Source organism: Hyperolius riggenbachi, chromosome 2 (genome assembly GCF_040937935.1).
Source record: "Hyperolius riggenbachi isolate aHypRig1 chromosome 2, aHypRig1.pri, whole genome shotgun sequence".
In the NCBI taxonomy this organism is placed as follows: Eukaryota; Metazoa; Chordata; class Amphibia; order Anura; family Hyperoliidae; genus Hyperolius; species Hyperolius riggenbachi.
This window is the reverse complement of record NC_090647.1, coordinates 284,844,151-284,862,608: the sequence shown is the minus strand read 5'-3', so window position 1 is coordinate 284,862,608 and position 18,458 is coordinate 284,844,151. Positions and strand designations below refer to the sequence as shown.

The following is an 18,458-nucleotide window of genomic DNA, read 5'->3' as shown; positions in this document are numbered from 1 at the left end:
CTAGGGGGACACCTGGGCTACCTATACTGGGGGTGGCACATTTGGTTACCTACCTATACTGGAGGACTACCCATTTTGGGGGGGACATTTGGCTACCTATTATAATGGGAGAAGGGGCCTCTGAGAAGGGGAGGCGGGGCAAAAATGTTGTGCCACTTGGATCCACAAAAACCTTAGCAGCACCCCTAAGCTAGAGATGATCAAAGAGATCTAATAATTCTGACTTGCAGGCAAATTGGTGTTAGTCTTGCTGAGGGGATCTTCATAGACCAACGGCAGCTCCATGCAATAAATCACAGCAAACTCACTGCTGCTAAAAGCATAGTGCCCAACAAGTACATACATACACTAATGTCATTAAACACTATCCAACACCACCAATCGAATAGGTTAAGTTAAGTTGCACACGCAAAGGCGAAAAACAAAGCAATCACCATGACTGTGCAATTTTAGAATTTACCAGAAATTATATAATTTTAACTAATGAAGTATTTCAGAGGGCAAATTAGTGGTTTATGTTAGCAGTGGCAAGATTTCCATGATTTATTGTGGGGAGCGAAGCTTGACTATGAGGTTTTCCACTGGATCCCCTAAACTGTATCGAGGCTGGAATGATTAGCATCTCATGGACCAGGTCTACTTGTGACCAGCCAATGGCAACATTAAAAGAAAATGGAGTACTTTGGTCCACATCCATACTTACCATATTTTCACACACCTGTTTAAAACAGGCACTGTCTCAAATCATAGCTCCACAGTATAATAGTCGGGACTGCTTACTTCAAACAGGCAGAGAGGAGATACTTCAGCTAAAATAAAGAATTATCTGCACTCTGTACTGTAAGAACTACTTTCATACTTTGTACTTTATTAACTTAAAGAGAGATCATAACAGAACAGACTCAGACAAATAGTCTGCATATAGACACCATGGGCAATTTTTAACAGTTTACACCAGCTTTTTTCAACCTTTTTACGCTGGAGGAACCCTGCAAATAATTTTGGGATCTCAAGGAACCCCTGAAAATATTTTTTTTTTATCTCAAGGAACCCCTTCATTTATTTAATAGTAGTTGTGGCCACTTATTTCCCTACTTCCTATTATACTGTCACTCACTATACTGTCTCCTTGTTCTAGTGCTTTTTAGTAATGTGCACATTATTATTCTGACCCCCAATTTAGTGCTTCTTTTTAAAGTACCCCCTATTATAATGTGCTCTGTGATGCTTTCCCCACAATGGAGGAAAATGCCAAGGAACCCCTGCAGAGTGCTCAAGGAACCCTGGTTGAGAAAGCCTGGTTTACACATTAGATTCAATGTTCTTATTGACTCTAATAAAATATCCCAGGGCTGTGTGGTTTCAGTGCAGACACAAATGGGGATGATACCAAATGGTGCCTGTGGTACTTTGGTTTGAGATGTGGTACGGTTTATTGGCTCTTTTTCAGAATACAGTTTAGAATAGTTAAAAGACCAGGTTTTAGTAGTTGATTTTGTTCTTAAGTCGGGGGGAGTCAAACTGTTCCTTGTCCTCTGACTTCCAGTCCTAGGAGACAGGGAGGAAAGACACAGCAATACATTAATGAGGCCAATGTTACAACATATAGTATAAAGCAGTAAATTATTCAAGATACCCACTTTTATGTTAATTTTTCTGGTTTCAGCATCAATAACACTTCCTATTTCTATATATTGGAGCGCTTTGAGTCCTATGGGAGAAAAGCGCTATAGAAATGTTATTGTATTGTATTGTATATTGCTGTACACTGGCATGTAGCCCTGCCCTCCCAGTGATATCACAGTCTAGGTTGGTTAGCTATGCGCCCTTCTTCTCCTAGTGCTCTCTGGGGGCACAGAACACAGCTCAGAACAAACAACATCCAAGCATTTGTTAGCTATGCAAGTTGCCAGCACTAAAGATGTCATGAAGATGTGATGAATTTCAGAACGTAAATCAGAGAGAGAAAAGATTTTACAATGGCCAAACACTAAATCATTTATAAATTAATATTGTAAAAACAACAAAAAACTAAACAAAAATGTTATTAATTACGTTATTTTTTTCTACATGTCCTCTTTAATTGGAACATATAAGTACTGTACAGTCCATGATACATGACAATAATATTATCTAACCTTTTTGTTATGGCTCTTTTTCTCCTCTGAAACATTTTCTTCTTGCACAATATCTGCTTCTCTCTGAAGTCAAATGAAAATTATATTACTTGTTGTTTTTGATATTTTCAAATATCTTAAAGTATTTATGTACTCTATTGGTCAACTTAAAGTGGACCTGAATTCTTGCACAGTAAATAAGGAAAACGTAGAGAAATGCACCCTAAATGTATTTAGAGAGTTTAGCCTGTTTAATTCCCTCACATTTGTGTCTAATCACAAGTTGTAATTTGATTCCCCTCTCTTCCATGAATCAGGAAGTAGAAACTGTAAACATTTACAGCTGGAAAAAAATATGACATCTACTTTCCCGGATCTTCCTCCAGCCTGTGGCAGCCAGCATGCCCCTCGCCGCAGCTCCATTCCCAGCTGGTGGCCCAGCGTCCCCTCTGTTCACGATGGTGAGACCACGTGGACGTAATTGACATTGGCTCTCACGCAGGCGCAGAAGATCCCGACCTGGCGAGGTCGCCATAGCGAACGGAGGAGAACCCGGGACACCGGAGCTGTGGCGAGGGACATGGCTCCCAGGTGATGGAGGAAGCCTTTGGTAAGTAGATGTTATTTTTTTTTCCAGCTCGGACATTTCCTTTAAACAACTGTATGGATGAGAAGGGGCTTGTATTGTTGTACGGATGTTGGATTGTTGGATGTTGTTGGATGAATGCAGTTCACCTACTAAGCTGGAGCTGACTAACGGGCTGCTATTAAATGTCCTGCATGTTTTCCTATTCCTAGAATTAATACGCCTAATACACCAACTGATTGCTACAATTTTTACTAAACATAAGCCTCATACACACATGCTAGGACTGCTTGCCCAGCAGGGATCAGAAGTCAAACCTTTGGGCAACAGTTTGGGGCCGAGACTGTACAGACACATCACTTGCCCCGTAGGTGACTTACAGATGCATTTTGTTGCTATGTAGGAGGGAGGAAGGCTGAAGGAGGGGCTAATGATGGAGGGGGCGAGGTGAGTAGAAGAACGATGCTTTCGGCCAGCACTCGCCAACACGTTGAGGTGCATCAGGGCCACAGTACACATGCTACATTCACACCTGAGGTGGCCTCAACTGGCAGTAACCAAGATTTAGTCAGAAGATAATTATATGAACAAACTCTATGGCTAGACAAGCTCATTTTTACACAGGTTTGCTTTAACTCAAAAGCTGGAAATTTGAGTTGGTTTGAGGGAGTAGAATTACACCATTTTACTGTATGTAAACCTATGGGCCTATCTGTGGTGTAGCAAAAGGGGGTGCAGAGATAGCAACCGCATCGGGGCCCTTGGGTCAGAGGGGCCCCAAAAGGTCCATCCTCTATCACAGTATTAGCTCTCTATTAGTCCTGTGCTGGTAACAATCACTTCTATAGATACTTTGAATAGTAGTAATTCTTAACACACTGTTCCCCATCCCCTTCTTGCTCCTCTGACACTGTGGTTGTCGTTTGCATTGTTTGGTACTCCATATCAATTGTTATGTATAGAGTGCTTAGGGGCCCCCCATGTAAAACTTGCACCGGGGCCCATAGCTCCTTAGCTACGCCACTGGGGCCTATACGCATGTACAGGTTATGGGAAGGCCCAGTGAAGAAACTATATGCAGCACTCTGGATGCAGCAACTGCCCTTAGCCATGTATGTGTGAAAGACCCTAACATTGTGTGCAACAGAATCTCAAGGTGCACAGAAGTAGTACAAGGATTACACTGGCACAGTGGCACAAGGAGGTTTTATGATGCATCTGTGTTCTTACAGTACACTCTGTGACATTGCAGCTTCACTATGGGTCCTACAGAATCTTTGTGTTTGGATAGACAACAGGACTGTACTCCATCTGGTAACTTAACCATCACAGCCTTAGTTCACAGTACACAGCAGTGTCCTATTCATGATCTTTATTCTTACCTGATCTACTGGGACTTCCACAAGTGTATGTGAATCTTCTTTTATTTCTTGGGCTCCATCAACCTCATGTCGTATTTCTTTGACTTTAAATACTCCCCCATCCTCTGAAATAAAAAGAAAATCATGTACAGAACCAAACATCCTGGATATATAGAATTGCCATTACTAAGATAATGTGTAGAGGAATCGAGAAACCTGCTCACCATCAGTTTCATTCTGGATCACTCTCTCTTTCCGAACTGGACGCACTCTCACTGGCTTTGCATAGAAGACTGAGTCCTCCTCTTTGCCTGGGTGTTTGATACTGGAAGAATTTGTTACTGCACCTGTGGAATATACTTTGCGTCCATCTCCCTACATAAGAAAGCTCAAAATGAAAACATTGCATTCTCAGGTCCTAAAGAGATTTAAAAAAAAACGGATAATAACTTACCTGGATTGGAGAGTCATTAAGAGCTGAGTCACTACCCCCATCTTGTGAAACACTATAGACCTTTCCAGCCTACAAATATAAAAATCAAAGACATGCACTGCATCTTTCTTGTACACAAAAGAACACTGCTACACACAGATACTAAAGGGGATGTTTATTTTGCAACCATCCATTTTCTCTCAACCACAACCTACATTGTACATAATTGTAATGTGTAAAGATTCAAAATTGTAAAGCCAGATATTATCAGGTAAAAAAAAAGTTTTGTCAGAATCAAGCACTTTGATTGAATCATCTGCTGATTGATCACCCTCAGCATACCTGAATTACCAATGGTTTTTGACAGTTAATCTATTAAAAGGATGATCAGACAGTACATTGGTGAGAGGGTATTGAGAGGAGCAAGGATAATCAATAGCTAATTCATTTATTCAGGATCAAGGGGAACAAGTTGATTGATAGAATTGATTACTTATACATTTCCGATCAAGGAGTGATTGATCGTTTGCATATTGGGCTATAATTGACCTTCTGTATGGCTAGTAGGCATGGTCAATTAGATGCAAATAATTTTAAGTTGAGGCAAATTTTATGAAAATGTATGCAGCTTGGAACTGGGCCACATAAATCATCAGCAACTGCATTTGACTGATCCAGTTCCAAACTACATACATTTGAATAAAATTAACAGAAAGCAGAGCAGCTATTTGGCTTACAACTGTTTCTGCCGTTAACATACATTTCTCCTCCTCCACTGTGATTGGCTAAAACACTTGGAGCAATACACATATAAATTAGGAGCAGTACAAGGGCGCAAACATTAGTCAAGAAAATAGAAGAAAAATGTTAAGAAAAAAACAGTACTCACGTATTATACAGTCTATTGAATTTGGCTGCCCTCTGTTTAACAGATATTTACTCCTCTTTGGAAATTTATATTGTTGGAAAGCCGAGAATCTTGGCTTTCATCCGCCTTATGTCCGATGTCGGTGCGCTGCTCCGTTCCTGAGTTAGAGGGCGTTGAACAAGGGGTATCCACTACACTTGGTTGCCAGCAGCACTGACCTGGCAAGCCGAGTTCCCAGCTGAAGCATAGCAAGCGGGCGAGGGTCTGGTGTGCAGTGGCGGCACTATGCACTGGCTTGGGGCATAATGCAAATGATAGTCAAGACTTTCGACTTTCCAACAATATGAATATTTCCAAAGGGGAGTACGGTAAATATCTTTTCAATGGGGCATTCCAATTTGGTAGAAAGTATAATACGAAAGCACCAAATAAACCAGATTAAAATCCCATTTAGGTAACAGTAAGTTTGAGGCTAAGTTCACAGTTGATGTTGCGTTTTTGGTGCGACGTTAAGGTCGCACCGCAGGTAGTAACGCCACGCAAAAGCATAATGTGTTAGTACACGTTATGCTATATTGCATTGCGTTTAGCTGTCATTTCAATGGGACCTTAAAGAGAATCTGTATCCATGCAAACTTAACAAAATAAACATACCAGCCTGTCTGCAGCGCTCTCCTCTCCCCCTCTGCGTCATTTTCGCCGCTCCCCGCCGCTGTTTTGAGCAGTAAATCACACTTTTATTGCTTGTTTTGTAAACAAGCAATATGGCCCCCAAAACCGGAAGTTCGTCGGGCAGAGCGTGTGCCCGCTTCCAGGGAGTGTGCATGAGAGCCGTGCACGAGAGGAGCGCAAGTCTAAGCATGCGCTGTAGGTCCTCTCGTGCTGGCTCTATCTCAGCTGCCGATCAGCCTATCAGGGTCTCAGAGCCGGCTGCAATACACAGAGGCAGACCATTGATTCACTCTGCACAGCAGCATAAGTATTGCAGCCGGAGACTCTGATAGGCAAGTGTATTATTTATATTATTAGTAATGTGTAATTACTAATCAGCTCTCTTCCTGGTCTGCAGCCTCACAGCCAGATAGAGCAGAGACTTCCTAATGAAACTCACGGGAGCGAGCATAGAGGGGCGTGGAGGGAAGGCCTGCCTAACAGCTAAACAACAATGAAGAGTCAGCCCCTTCCAGAGACCGTACGACTGAAGAGAGATAAGATGATTGATTACACTGACTCTGCAGCTACAAAGGGCTGCAGTAAGCCAGATCACATTAGATTTGCTTTAGGAACCTGTAGGACAGAAGAAATACAGCCGAAAAATTTGTTACAGACTCTCTTTAACGTCGCATCAAATGCACCATTATCGTGGCATCCTGATGCGCCCAAACCGGTGCATGCGTTAGTTTTTTTTTATTAAAAACAAAATCCACTGAGCATGTGCAAACACAGTAACGCAGCCCATAACGTGCAAAACGCACTGCAAGCACTACTTTCACAGAATGTGCTGCGTTACACTATAACGCAACGCATGCACTGTGAATGTAGCATTGACTTTGCATTGCAGTGCATTTGTACACGTTAGAAAAGGCTATAACACGCGACTTTAACGTCGCACTGTGAACCAACCCTGAAAACATTACAACTAGCAGACCCCAGCCGGTTTAAAAACAGGCTCTAGGGTCTATTTCTCGCCACCGCCCGCCGCATGTTACTGCGCGTGCGCAGCCACCGCACATGTGCACGTGTTCGCACCTGCCGCACCCACACCCGGCCGCCCGTCTCCCTAGACCCGTCCCCGTCCTCCTGTCTCTGTGAGGCTGGGTCCATGCTGAGCACATGCGCAGTAGCAAAAAGCATGGACCAAGCTACACAGGGACAGCATGACACAGGGGTTTCATTATAGAGGATGTTAACCACTTCCCGACCGCCCACTACACAGGGGCGGCGGGGAAGTGGAGCCCTGCAGGACGGCCTCACCCACAGAGGCGGCGGTCCATTTAAGGGCATGGGCGGAGCGATCGCGTCATCCGTGACGCGATCCTCCGCCGGCGCCTGTCACCGCTCGCTCGCCGCAACATCCCGCCGGCTATACGGAAGCGCCGGCGGGATGTTAACCCCGCGATCGCCGCATACAAAGTGTATAATACACTTTGTAATGTTTACAAAGTGTATTATACAGGCTGCCTCCTGCCCTGGTGGTCCCAGTGTCCGAGGGACCACCAGGGCAGGCTGCAGCCACCCTAGTCTGCACCCAAGCACACTGATTTCTCCCCCCCCTGCCCCAGATCGCCCACAGCACCCATCAGACCCCCCCCCTGCCCACCCCCCAGACCCCTGTTTGCACCCAATCACCCCCCTAATCACCCATCAATCACTCCCTGTCACTATCTGTCAACGCTATTTTTTTTTTTATCCCCCCCCCTGCTCCCTGCCCCCTCCTGATCACCCCCCACCCCTCAGATTCTCCCCAGACCCCCCCCCAGACCACCCCCCCCTGTTTACTGTATGCATCTATCCCCCTGATCACCTGTCAATCACCTGTCAATCACCTGTCAATCACCCGTCAATCACCCATCAATCACCCGTCAATCACCCCCTGTCACTGCCACCCATCAATCAGCCCCTAACCTGCCCCTTGCGGGCAATCTGATCACCCACCCACACCAATAGATCGCCCACAGATCCGACATCAGATCACCTCCCAAATCCATTGTTTACATCTATTCTCTCCTCTAAACACCCACTAATTACCCATCAATCACCCATCAATCACCCCCTATCACCACTTGTCACTTTTACCTATCAGATCAGACCCTAATCTGCCCCTTGCGGGCACCCAATCACCCGCCCACACGCTCAGATTGCCCTCTGACCCCCCCTTATCAATTCACCAGTGCATTAATTACATCTGTTCTTCCCTGTAATAACCCACTGATCACCTGTCAATCACCTGCCAATCACCTATCACCCATCAATCACCCCCTGTCACTGCCACCCATCAATCAGCCCCTAACCTGCCCCTTGCGGGCAATCTGATCACCCACCCACACCATTAGATCGCCTGCAAACCCGCCGTCAGATTACCTCCCAAATGTATCGTTTACATCTGTTATCTTCTCTAAACACCCACTAATTACCCATCAATCACCCCCTATCACCACCTGTCACTGTTACCTATCAGATCAGACCCTAATCTGCCCCTTGCGGGCACCCAATCACCCGCCCACACGCTCAGATTGCCCTCAGACCCCCCCCCCCCCTTATCAATTCGCCAGTGCATTAATTACATCTGTCCTTCCCTGTAATAACCCACTGATCACCTGTCAATCACCTGCCAATCACCTATCACCCATCAATCACCCCCTGTCACTGCCACCCAACAATCAGCCCCTAACCTGCCCCTTGCGGGCAATCTGATCACCCACCCACACCAATAGATCGCCCGCAGATCCGACATCAGATCACCACCCAAGCGCAGTGTTTCCATCTATTCTCTCCTCTAAACACCCACTAATTACCCATCAATCACCCATCAATCACTCCCTATCACCACCTGTCACTGTTACCTATCAGATCAGACCCTAATCTGCCCCTTGCGGGCACCCAATCGACCGCCTACACGCTCAGATTGCCCTCAGACCCCCCTTATCAATTCGCCAGTGCAATATTTACATCTGTTCTCCCCTGTAATAACCCACTGATTACCTGTCAATCACCTATCAATCACCCATCAATCACCCCCTGTCACTGCCACCCATCAATCACCCCCTGTCACTGCCACCCATCAATCACCCGCTGTCACTGCCACCCATCAATCAGCCCCTAACCTGCCCCTTGCGGGCAAACTGATCACCCACCCACACCAATAGATCGCCCGCAGATCCGACATCAGATCACCACCCAAGCGCAGTGTTTCCATCTATTCTCTACCCTAAACACCCACTAATTACCCATCAATCACCCCCTGTCACTGCTACCTATCAGATTAGACCCCTATCTGCCCCTAGGGCACTCAATCACCCGCCCACACCCTCAGAATGCCCTCAGACCCCAGCCCTGATCACCTCGCCAGTGCATTGCTTGCATCCATTCCCCCCTCTAATCACACCTTGAGACACCCATCAATCACCTCCTGTCACCCCCTAGCACACCTACCCATCAGATCAGGCCCCAATTTGCCCCGTGTGGGCTCCTGATCACTCGGCCAAACCCTCAGACCCTCTTCCGATCACCTCCCCAGTGCATGGATTGCATCTATTTTCCCCTCTAACCACCCCCTGAGACACCCATCAATCACCTCCTGTCACCCCCCTAGCACTCCTATCCATCAGATCAGGCCCAATACAACCTGTCATCTAAAAGGCCACCCTGCTTATGACCGGTTCCACAAAATTCGCCCCCTCATAGACCACCTGTCATCAAAATTTGCAGATGCTTATACCCCTGAACAGTCATTTTGAGACATTTGGTTTCCAGACTACTCACGGTTTTGGGCCTGTAAAATGCCAGGGCGGTATAGGAACCCCACAAGTGACCCCATTTTAGAAAAAAAAGACACCCCAAGGTATTATGTTAGGTGTATGACGAGTTCATAGAAGATTTAATTTTTTGTCAAAAGTTAGCGGAAATTAATTTTTATTGTTTTTTTTTCACAAAGTGTCATTTTTCACTAACTTGTGACAAAAAATAAAATCTTCTATGAACTCGCCATACACCTAACGGAATACCTTGGGGTGTCTTCTTTCTAAAATGGGGTCACTTGTGGGGTTCCTATACTGCCCTGGCATTTTAGGGGCCCTAAACCGCGAGGAGTAGTCTAGAAAACAAATGCTTCAAAATGACCTGTGAATAGGACGTTGGGCCCCTTAGCGCACCTAGGCTGCAAAAAAGTGTCACACATGTGGTACCGCCGTACTCAGGAAAAGTAGTATAATGTGTTTTGGGGTGTATTTTTACACATACCCATGCTGGGTGGGAGAAATTTCTATGTAAATGGACAATTGTGTGTAAAAAAAATCAAACAATTGTCATTTACAGAGATATTTCTCCCACTTAGCATGGGTATGTGTAAAAATACACCCCAAAACGCATTATACTACTTCTCCTGAGTACAGCGGTACCACATGTGTGGCACTTTTTTACACCCTAAGTACGCTAAGGGGCCCAAAGTCCAATTTAGGATTTCACAGGTCATTTTGCGACATTTGGTTTCAAGACTACTCCTCACGGTTTAGGGCCCCTAAAATGCCAGGGCAGTATAGGAACCCCACAAATGACCCCATTCTAGAAAGAAGACACCCAAAGGTATTCCGTACGGAGTATGGTGAGTTCATAGAAGATTTTATTTTTTGTCACAAGTTAGCGGAAAATGACACTTTGTGAAAAAAAACTATTAAAATCAATTTCCGCTAACTTGTGACAAAAAAATAAAAACGTCTATGAACTCACCATACTCCTAACGGAATACCTTGGGGTGTCTTCTTTCTAAAATGGGGTCATTAGTGGGGTTCCTATACTGCCCTGGCATTTTAGGGGCCCTAAACCGTGAGGAGTAGTCTTGAAACAAAAATGACCTGTGAAATCCTAAAGGTACTCATTGGACTTTGGGCCCCTTAGTGCAGTTAGGGTGCAAAAAAGTGCCACACATGTGGTATCGCCGTACTCGGGAGAAGTAGTACAATGTGTTTTGGGGTGTATATTTACACATACCCATGCTGGGTGGGAGAAATACCTCTGTAAATGACAATCTTTTGATTTTTTTACACACAATTGTCCATTTACAGAGGTATTTCTCCCACCCAGCATGGGTATGTGTAAAAATACACCCCAAAACACATTGTACTACTTCTCCCGAGTATGGAGATACCACATGTGTGGCACTTTTTTGCACCCTAACTGCGCTAAAGGGCCCAAAGTCCAATGAGTACCTTTAGGATTTCACAGGTCATTTTGAGAAATTTAGTTTCAAGACTACTCCTCACGGTTTAGGGCCCCTAAAATGCCAGGGCAGTATAGGAACCCCACAAATGACCCCATTTTAGAAAGAAGACACCCCAAGGTATTCCGTTAGGAGTATGGTGAGTTCATAGAAGATTTTATTTTTTGTCAAAAGTTAGCGGAAATTGATTTTAATTGTGTTTTTTCACAAAGTGTCATTTTCCGCTAACTTGTGACAAAAAATAAAATCTTCTATGAACTCGCCATACTACTAACGGAATACCTTGGGGTGTCTTCTTTCTAAAATGGGGTCATTTGTGGGGTTCCTATACTGCCCTGGCATTTTAGGGGCCCTAAACCGTGAGGAGTAGTCTTGAAACGAAATTTCTCAAAATGACCTGTGAAATCCTAAAGGTACTCATTGGACTTTGGGCCCTTTAGCGCAGTTAGGGTGCAAAAAAGTGCCACACATGTGGTATCGCCGTACTCAGGAGAAGTAGTATAATGTGTTTTGCGGTGTATTTTTACACATACCCATGCTGAGTGGGAGAAATATCTCTGTAAATGGACAATTGTGTGTAAAAAAAATTAACAAATTGTCATTTACAGAGATATTTCTCCCACCCAGCATGGGTATGTGTAAAAATACACCCCAAAACACATTATACTACTTCTCCTGAGTACGGCAATACCACATGTGTGGCACTTTTTTGCAGCCTAACTGCGCTAAGGGGTCCAAAGTCCAATGAGCACCTTTAGGCTTTACAGGGGTGCTTACAATTTAGCACCCCCCAAAATGTCAGGACAGTAAACACACCCCACAAATGATCCCATTTTGGAAAGTAGACCCTTCAAGGTATTCAGAGAGGGGCACGGTGAGTCCGTGGCAGATTTCATTTTTTTTTGTCGCAAGTTAGAAGAAATGGAAACTTTTTTTTTTTTTTTTTTTTCTCACAAAGTGTCATTTTCCGCTTACTTGTGACAAAAAATAATATCTTCTATGAACTCACTATGCCTCTCAGTGAATACTTTGGGATGTCTTCTTTCCAAAATGGGGTCATTTGGGGGGTATTTATACTATCCTGGAATTCTAGCCCCTCATGAAACATGACAGGGGGTCAGAAAAGTCAGAGATGCTTGAAAATGGGAAAATTCACTTTTGGCACCATAGTTTGTAAACGCTATAACTTTTACCCAAACCAATAAATATACACTGAATGGGTTTTTTTTTATCAAAAACATGTTTGTCCACATTTTTCGCGCTGCATGTATACAGAAATTTTACTTTATTTGAAAAATGTCAGCACAGAAAGTTAAAAAAATCATTTTTTTGCCAAAATTCATGTCTTTTTTGATGAATATAATAAAAAGTAAAAATCGCAGGAGCAATCAAATAGCATCAAAAGAAAGCTTTATTAGTGACAAGAAAAGGAGCCAAAATTCATTTAGGTGGTAGGTTGTATGAGCGAGCAATAAACCGTGAAAGCTGCAGTGGTCTGAATGGAAAAAAAGTGGCCGGTCCTTAAGGGGTAGAAAGCCCTAGGTCCTCAAGTGGTTAAGCATACATGTTAATCTTTTTGCTTTGGACACCACATTATGTAAACAAGAGTAGATCATGCAAAACACGGGCACAGCTGATGGCAGATAAGAATACTGGTTCCTCAACAGGGCATTATAATTATTGACTCACTGACAGCACAGTACTGTACTGCCTTAGCAGATGCAGAAAAATACATGTGCATTCCAGATGCAGAAAGCTTTCTGCTTACCACAACTTTACGGGTCCTGCGCTTCACACCAACACGACTTCTAGAATGTATAACAGAAAAAAAAAAAAGGAAAAGTAGATTGTTACACAAGAATCACAAAAAAGGATAGTAGAGGTGATATAAAAATGATTACTTGTTGCCTCCAGGTGTTAGGAGCTCCTCATAGGGAAGACATTTAAACCTTTCCGATCCAACAGCAACATAATATTCCCCAGATACCAGCTCAGCACCACATGAGAGGGAGACTCCATCTAGGGTGCAGATCCTGTGAGAATAGAAAATACTTACAGCACAAAACCAGGGCATTATAACAAAGTACAAATACAGTATATAAATATAGCATGAGGGTTGCAAAGCCCATTCTGCCCTACACATATGTAAATCATGTGTGAGATGTGTGCCACTCTTACCATCCCATATATTAAGGGCTGCATCAATTCAACAATATATGCACCACCTTATGCAGTGATAATCTTATAATGCCCAGCAGATCTGACAAGATTAACTGAATGCTTGTTTCTGGTGTTATGCAAAACCTATGTAGCCAAATAGATCAGCAGGGCTGCTTGGGAACTGGTATTGTTTAAAAGGAAATAAATATGGCAGCCTCCATATTATTCTCACTGCAGGTGTCCTTTAAGTATTCTTCTACTTTAGGAAATTGGCCCTAAGCAATCACTAGGAGAAGGGTAAACATCTGAGGCATCAGAGTCTGCCAGTCTAGACTTTGCAAAGTATAAGGAATGCAGTCACTGCCATTTAACATTTCACTTTTTTGGCAAACAACCCCTAAGTTATAAATGTAGTGCACCATAACTTCTATTTGTTAAATACACCTATGACTTCACAGTTTAGTTTAGTAAGCAATGGTTCTGACAGCAATCCTCCCTCTGAAATAGCTACATATTTCTTGCAGTAATGATCTACTGGTGAAGGGACTTGTGGACATATCCTTAAATTGTTTGAAAACTATAGATTTTCTTGTTTCCAATGTTTAGTGCACTGCAACGAGCAGTCTAGCCTTCTGTTTGGTTTGCCATTATTATTTACAACTCTATGTAGTCTAGTAAAATAGATTTACTTCTCTTGTTCTGTCTTTTCAACATATATTTTTGTTTGCCTTCAGTGCTCTTTTCATTGCTATGAATGCCTTGTGAATTATGTTAGGAGTCTGATTTAATGTTTCTGCTCCCATAGAAGGGCTTGAATGAAAAAGGCAGTACTGTTTTGTGACTTGGTATTGCGTGTACCTTCGGACCGCTCCGCTGTACAGGTTAGCCTTCTCAGTAAGCAGACTTAAAACTAGCTCCCATTCTTTCAGGATGGTTGGCGATATAAGAACACGGATAGGAGGAGTCATAAGATCACCATTACGGAAAATGCTGCCAAATAAAGGAACAGTATTAGTACAGAATAAGTAAGACAATTCTGGCATGGAATATAGAGACTGAAAAATTACACCTGAAGTAGGAGGGATATTGCACTTGCGGTAATTTTGCCGTGCATAAACATTCCACGGCAATATTACCTTTAGTACCGGCACTGTATACTGCGAGTTACACTATCAGCGTGACCTGAGCTACTCAACTAGTGCGACCGTTGCTGTGGTAATGCGCTTTACTAGTGAGCAGTGGTGTAGCAATAGGGGTTGCAGAGGTCTCAACCGCACCAGGGCCCTTGGGCCACAGTGGCCCCATAGTACCCTGCCTCAACTGCAGTATTAGCTCTTTATTGGCCCTGTGCTGGTAATGATCACTTCTATAGATAGAATATTAGTAATCATTACCAAACTGTTCCCCATCCCCTTCTTGCACTTCTGACACTGTGGTTGTCTTTGGCAGGTTTTGGTGCACTGTATCAATTATTATGTATAGAGTGCTTGGGGGGGGGCATGTAAAACTTGCACCGGGGCCCATAGCGCCTTAGCTACGCCACTGTTAATGAGTGTTACTGTTAGTAGTGTTCAGTACCTTAGCAACAGTCAGGCTAGTTGACTTCTGCAGGTCGCGCTAATAGCATAGCTCGCGATACGCAGTGCAAGGGTATTATTGTTGCACAATGTCTGTGCATGGCAATATTACTGCAAGTTCGTGCATCTAGCCCATGGTAGCTGCCATTTTTTTTCCTTTTAAAGAATAATAACTGCATGGCATCCTGCTGATCTCTTTGGCTGTAGTATCTGGATCACACCTAAAACAAGCATGCAGCTAATCCAGTCAGAGCATCTGATCTGAATGCCTTTTTCAGAGTCCACAGTTACATAGTTATTTTGGTTGAAAAAAGACAAACTCTGGTTGAACTCAATGGACGTATAACAAAGTGCAACACTAGCCTGCTCCCTCACATATCCCTGTTGATCCAGAGAACAAAGTACAACACCAGCCTGCTCCCTCACATATCCCTGTTGATCCAGAGAACAACCAGAGAACAAAGTACAACACCAGCCTGCTCCCTCACATATCCCTGTTGATCCAGAGGAAGGCGAAAAAACCCTTACAAGGCATGGTTCAATTAGCCCCAAAAGGGAAAAAATTCCTTCCCGACTCCAGATGGCAATCAGATAAAATCCCTGGATCAACATCATTAGGCATTACCTAGTAATTGTAGCCATGGATGTCTTCCAACGCAAGGAAGGCATCTAAGCCCCCTTTAAATGCAGGTATAATGCTGGATACACACGGTGCGTTCTCGCACTTGATTTCCCGCTCGATTTCCGTCGATTCGTTTATTTCCAACATGTCCGATTTTCATTTCGATGGATCGTTAGGTCGATTTGGTATACTTTACATGCGAATCGACCTAACAATCCATCGAAATGAAAATCGGACATGTTGGAAATAAACGAATCGAGCGGGAAATCGAGTGCGGAAACGCACCGTGTGTATCCAGCATTAGAGGCAGAGGATCAGCAGGACAGCCAGGCAATCTGCATTGTTTAAAAGGAAATAAATATGTCAGCCTCCATATCTTCAAATGTCCTTTAATGCCACAACTATATAATTAAGATTAAGTAATTAAGATTTGATTGCATGTTTGTTTTTCCTTTCTTGCTTATAAGCTGCTTTTGAAAGATTGTTAAAAATAACACTTTTGTTATTGAAAACGTTGCATCATGGAACTCCTTCACACTGACATTTTTCACACCTCCTGCTGCATTAATGATAAGCAGATTCACCCAGGCACAAGATCGTGCCTTTAAAAGGTAACACCATTGTTCTTGAAGCTAGGAATAATCTGTTTCTCTATGTACATCCAAACTCACTCAAATAGGTCAGCCACATGACTAGAGAGTGTGTTTACAATTGTGCACCTGATAATTTTAGAAGGACCTTACATCTAGAGATCTTCTGGCCCGATTGACCATCCGATTCGATAATTTTATCACCTTGGATGAAAATTGGTGCCACAACAAGCGTGCCTGATCAACGAGCCAGCCGTTTTTGGGCCAAAATCGGTCTAATGTATCAATCAAGCACGCTGAAATATCTCAGGAAGACATGGTCAGTCGGGTGCATGGCGGTAACGGCGTGTGATATCGGGATGAGTGACAAATGTGATGGAACCCCCGGTCACTGTCCCTCAAGCTGCACCTTCTACCGTATAGCACATATTGGTGGAGTGCGGCAGAGGAAATGAGGCGGCGGATGCAGCATCATGAGGCCAATTTCCGTGAGATTTCATGCTGAAATTGACTTGTAACGCCTGTGGTTATGGCCAGCCTTGTTTCTTTTCTCTACTGTACTACTATCAAAGGCATTTGTTTTGTTTCATGTTATATGTATGTATGTATTTGTGGCCTCACCTTACAGAACTCTACTGGAGCACAAGCCAGGTGAAAGGAGGGCATGGGTATGACTGCTATGCACTAACTTCAGCCACAGGTGAACCTAACTTCTCCTGTCCTGTCACATTTCATAAAGGGAATGCTGCAGAGAAGTTAGAAAAGCTGCAAAATCTGCAGTGCTCTCTATAAAAATGTTCAACAGTTCTGCTTAAACTGCACAAATGCAAACATGTAGGGTGTATTAACCCCCTTGGTGTTATGATTTTAGGGTCTAAAAGCGGTGCAATTTTTTTGCAACCTTTCAGACCCTAAAACCTGGAAAAAATCATGCTGCCAGGGAGATCTGCAGCAGTTCCACAACCACTCGCCTCCCTGGCTCCAGCTCTGCAGTTTTCCCTCCATCCTCCGGGTGGCGCTGCAACTCTAAAGTGAGATTGCCGGTTATCGTCATGACAACAGTCGGCAATCTCATCAGGAGGAAGCAGAGCCTCAGAGGAGCGGAAGAAGAATGTCGGGATCCCCTGGGAGGTATGTAGAAACGCTCCCGCTGCGCGCATTGCTCTGCATACAACCTCCGGCGGCTACCCTGAGCACAGGTCGGGATTAACGCTCTGAGCTGTGATTTTCCACCCGACCCTAGCTCGGGATTACCGCCAAGGAGGTTAAAGGGAATCTGAAGTGAACATAAACTTTTGATATAACGATTTGTATGTGTAGTACAGCTACAGAACATTGGTAGCACAGATATAACTCTCATTTTGTTTCCCATACTGGAAGAGTTAAAGAGAATCTGTAACGAAAAAAGGCCCCTGTGGGGCACTTACCTCGGGAGAGGGAAGCCTCTGGATACCAGTCGGGTCCGCTCTATCGCCTGCGCAATAGAGCGGACCTGACTGGGAATGGCTATTTCTGCCTGATCCCATTGGGGAGCTGCTACTGTGCCTGCGCTGGAGCCGGTGAAGGTAAATATTACAGGCGCTACTGCGCCTGTGCCACAGCATGACAAATTGTCGGCTTTGGTTTTGGGAGGGCCCAGCGCTGCCACCATGGGACAGAGGAGGATGGGGGAAGCCTCGTTAGGATCCAGAGGCTTCCACCTCCTGAGGTAAGTACCCCACAGGGGACATTTTTTTTAGTTACACAGAGTTTCTTTAAGAAACTTCTCTGAGCTCTCCAAGTTTGGTCAGCTACAGTGCTGTTTTCTGAAGCACTTTTCTCAACCTGTCTCTCACTGTTTCTTGTTTGTTTAAGGTTTTACTGCAGGAAAGTTCAAAGGGTCATTAGCTCTGTTCTGTTTCATAGTTTAAAATACAGAGAGTAATTTGTAAACTGCAAATATTAGACAATTGTGCAATGTTACAAAATAAAAGCTATATAACTGAAAACAAAAATATTAGACTCTTTTATTTGCTATTCATTATCTGTATTATACATACAATTCATTATATCATACGGTTTTTTTCGCTTTGGTGTCACTTTAATGCTGAAAGCAGAGATGAGCGAAAGGAAGAGATTTGGACTTTTTGGTAAATATAGCAAATTTCACTTCCTATTTTTTTCCCCCGCTTGCAATAATAATTGTAAAAAATTAACGTCTACATCCGTT

At 43.8% G+C, this 18,458-nt stretch overlaps 1 protein-coding gene across 2 annotated transcripts in view; it reads right to left on the bottom strand.

The window, feature by feature from the left end:
* Window positions 1-1,409: 1,409 nt before the first annotated feature.
* DCDC2B (doublecortin domain containing 2B) overlaps window positions 1,410-18,458 on the bottom strand; it is a 51,012-nt gene continuing 33,963 nt past the window's right edge. The window contains exons 4-12 of one of the 2 annotated variants that reach the window (XM_068268889.1): window positions 14,319-14,450; window positions 13,202-13,333; window positions 13,069-13,108; window positions 4,519-4,587; window positions 4,289-4,439; window positions 4,086-4,189; window positions 2,139-2,201; window positions 1,641-1,711; window positions 1,410-1,548 (exon numbers count right to left, since the gene is read on the bottom strand). In XM_068268889.1, the coding sequence (XP_068124990.1) occupies window positions 1,688-1,711; window positions 2,139-2,201; window positions 4,086-4,189; window positions 4,289-4,439; window positions 4,519-4,587; window positions 13,069-13,108; window positions 13,202-13,333; window positions 14,319-14,450 (715 nt within the window). In that variant the 3' untranslated portion in view covers window positions 1,410-1,548; window positions 1,641-1,687. The remainder of the gene's footprint in view (window positions 1,549-1,640; window positions 1,712-2,138; window positions 2,202-4,085; window positions 4,190-4,288; window positions 4,440-4,518; window positions 4,588-13,068; window positions 13,109-13,201; window positions 13,334-14,318; window positions 14,451-18,458) is intronic. The other variant, XM_068268888.1, reaches the window with a different exon arrangement.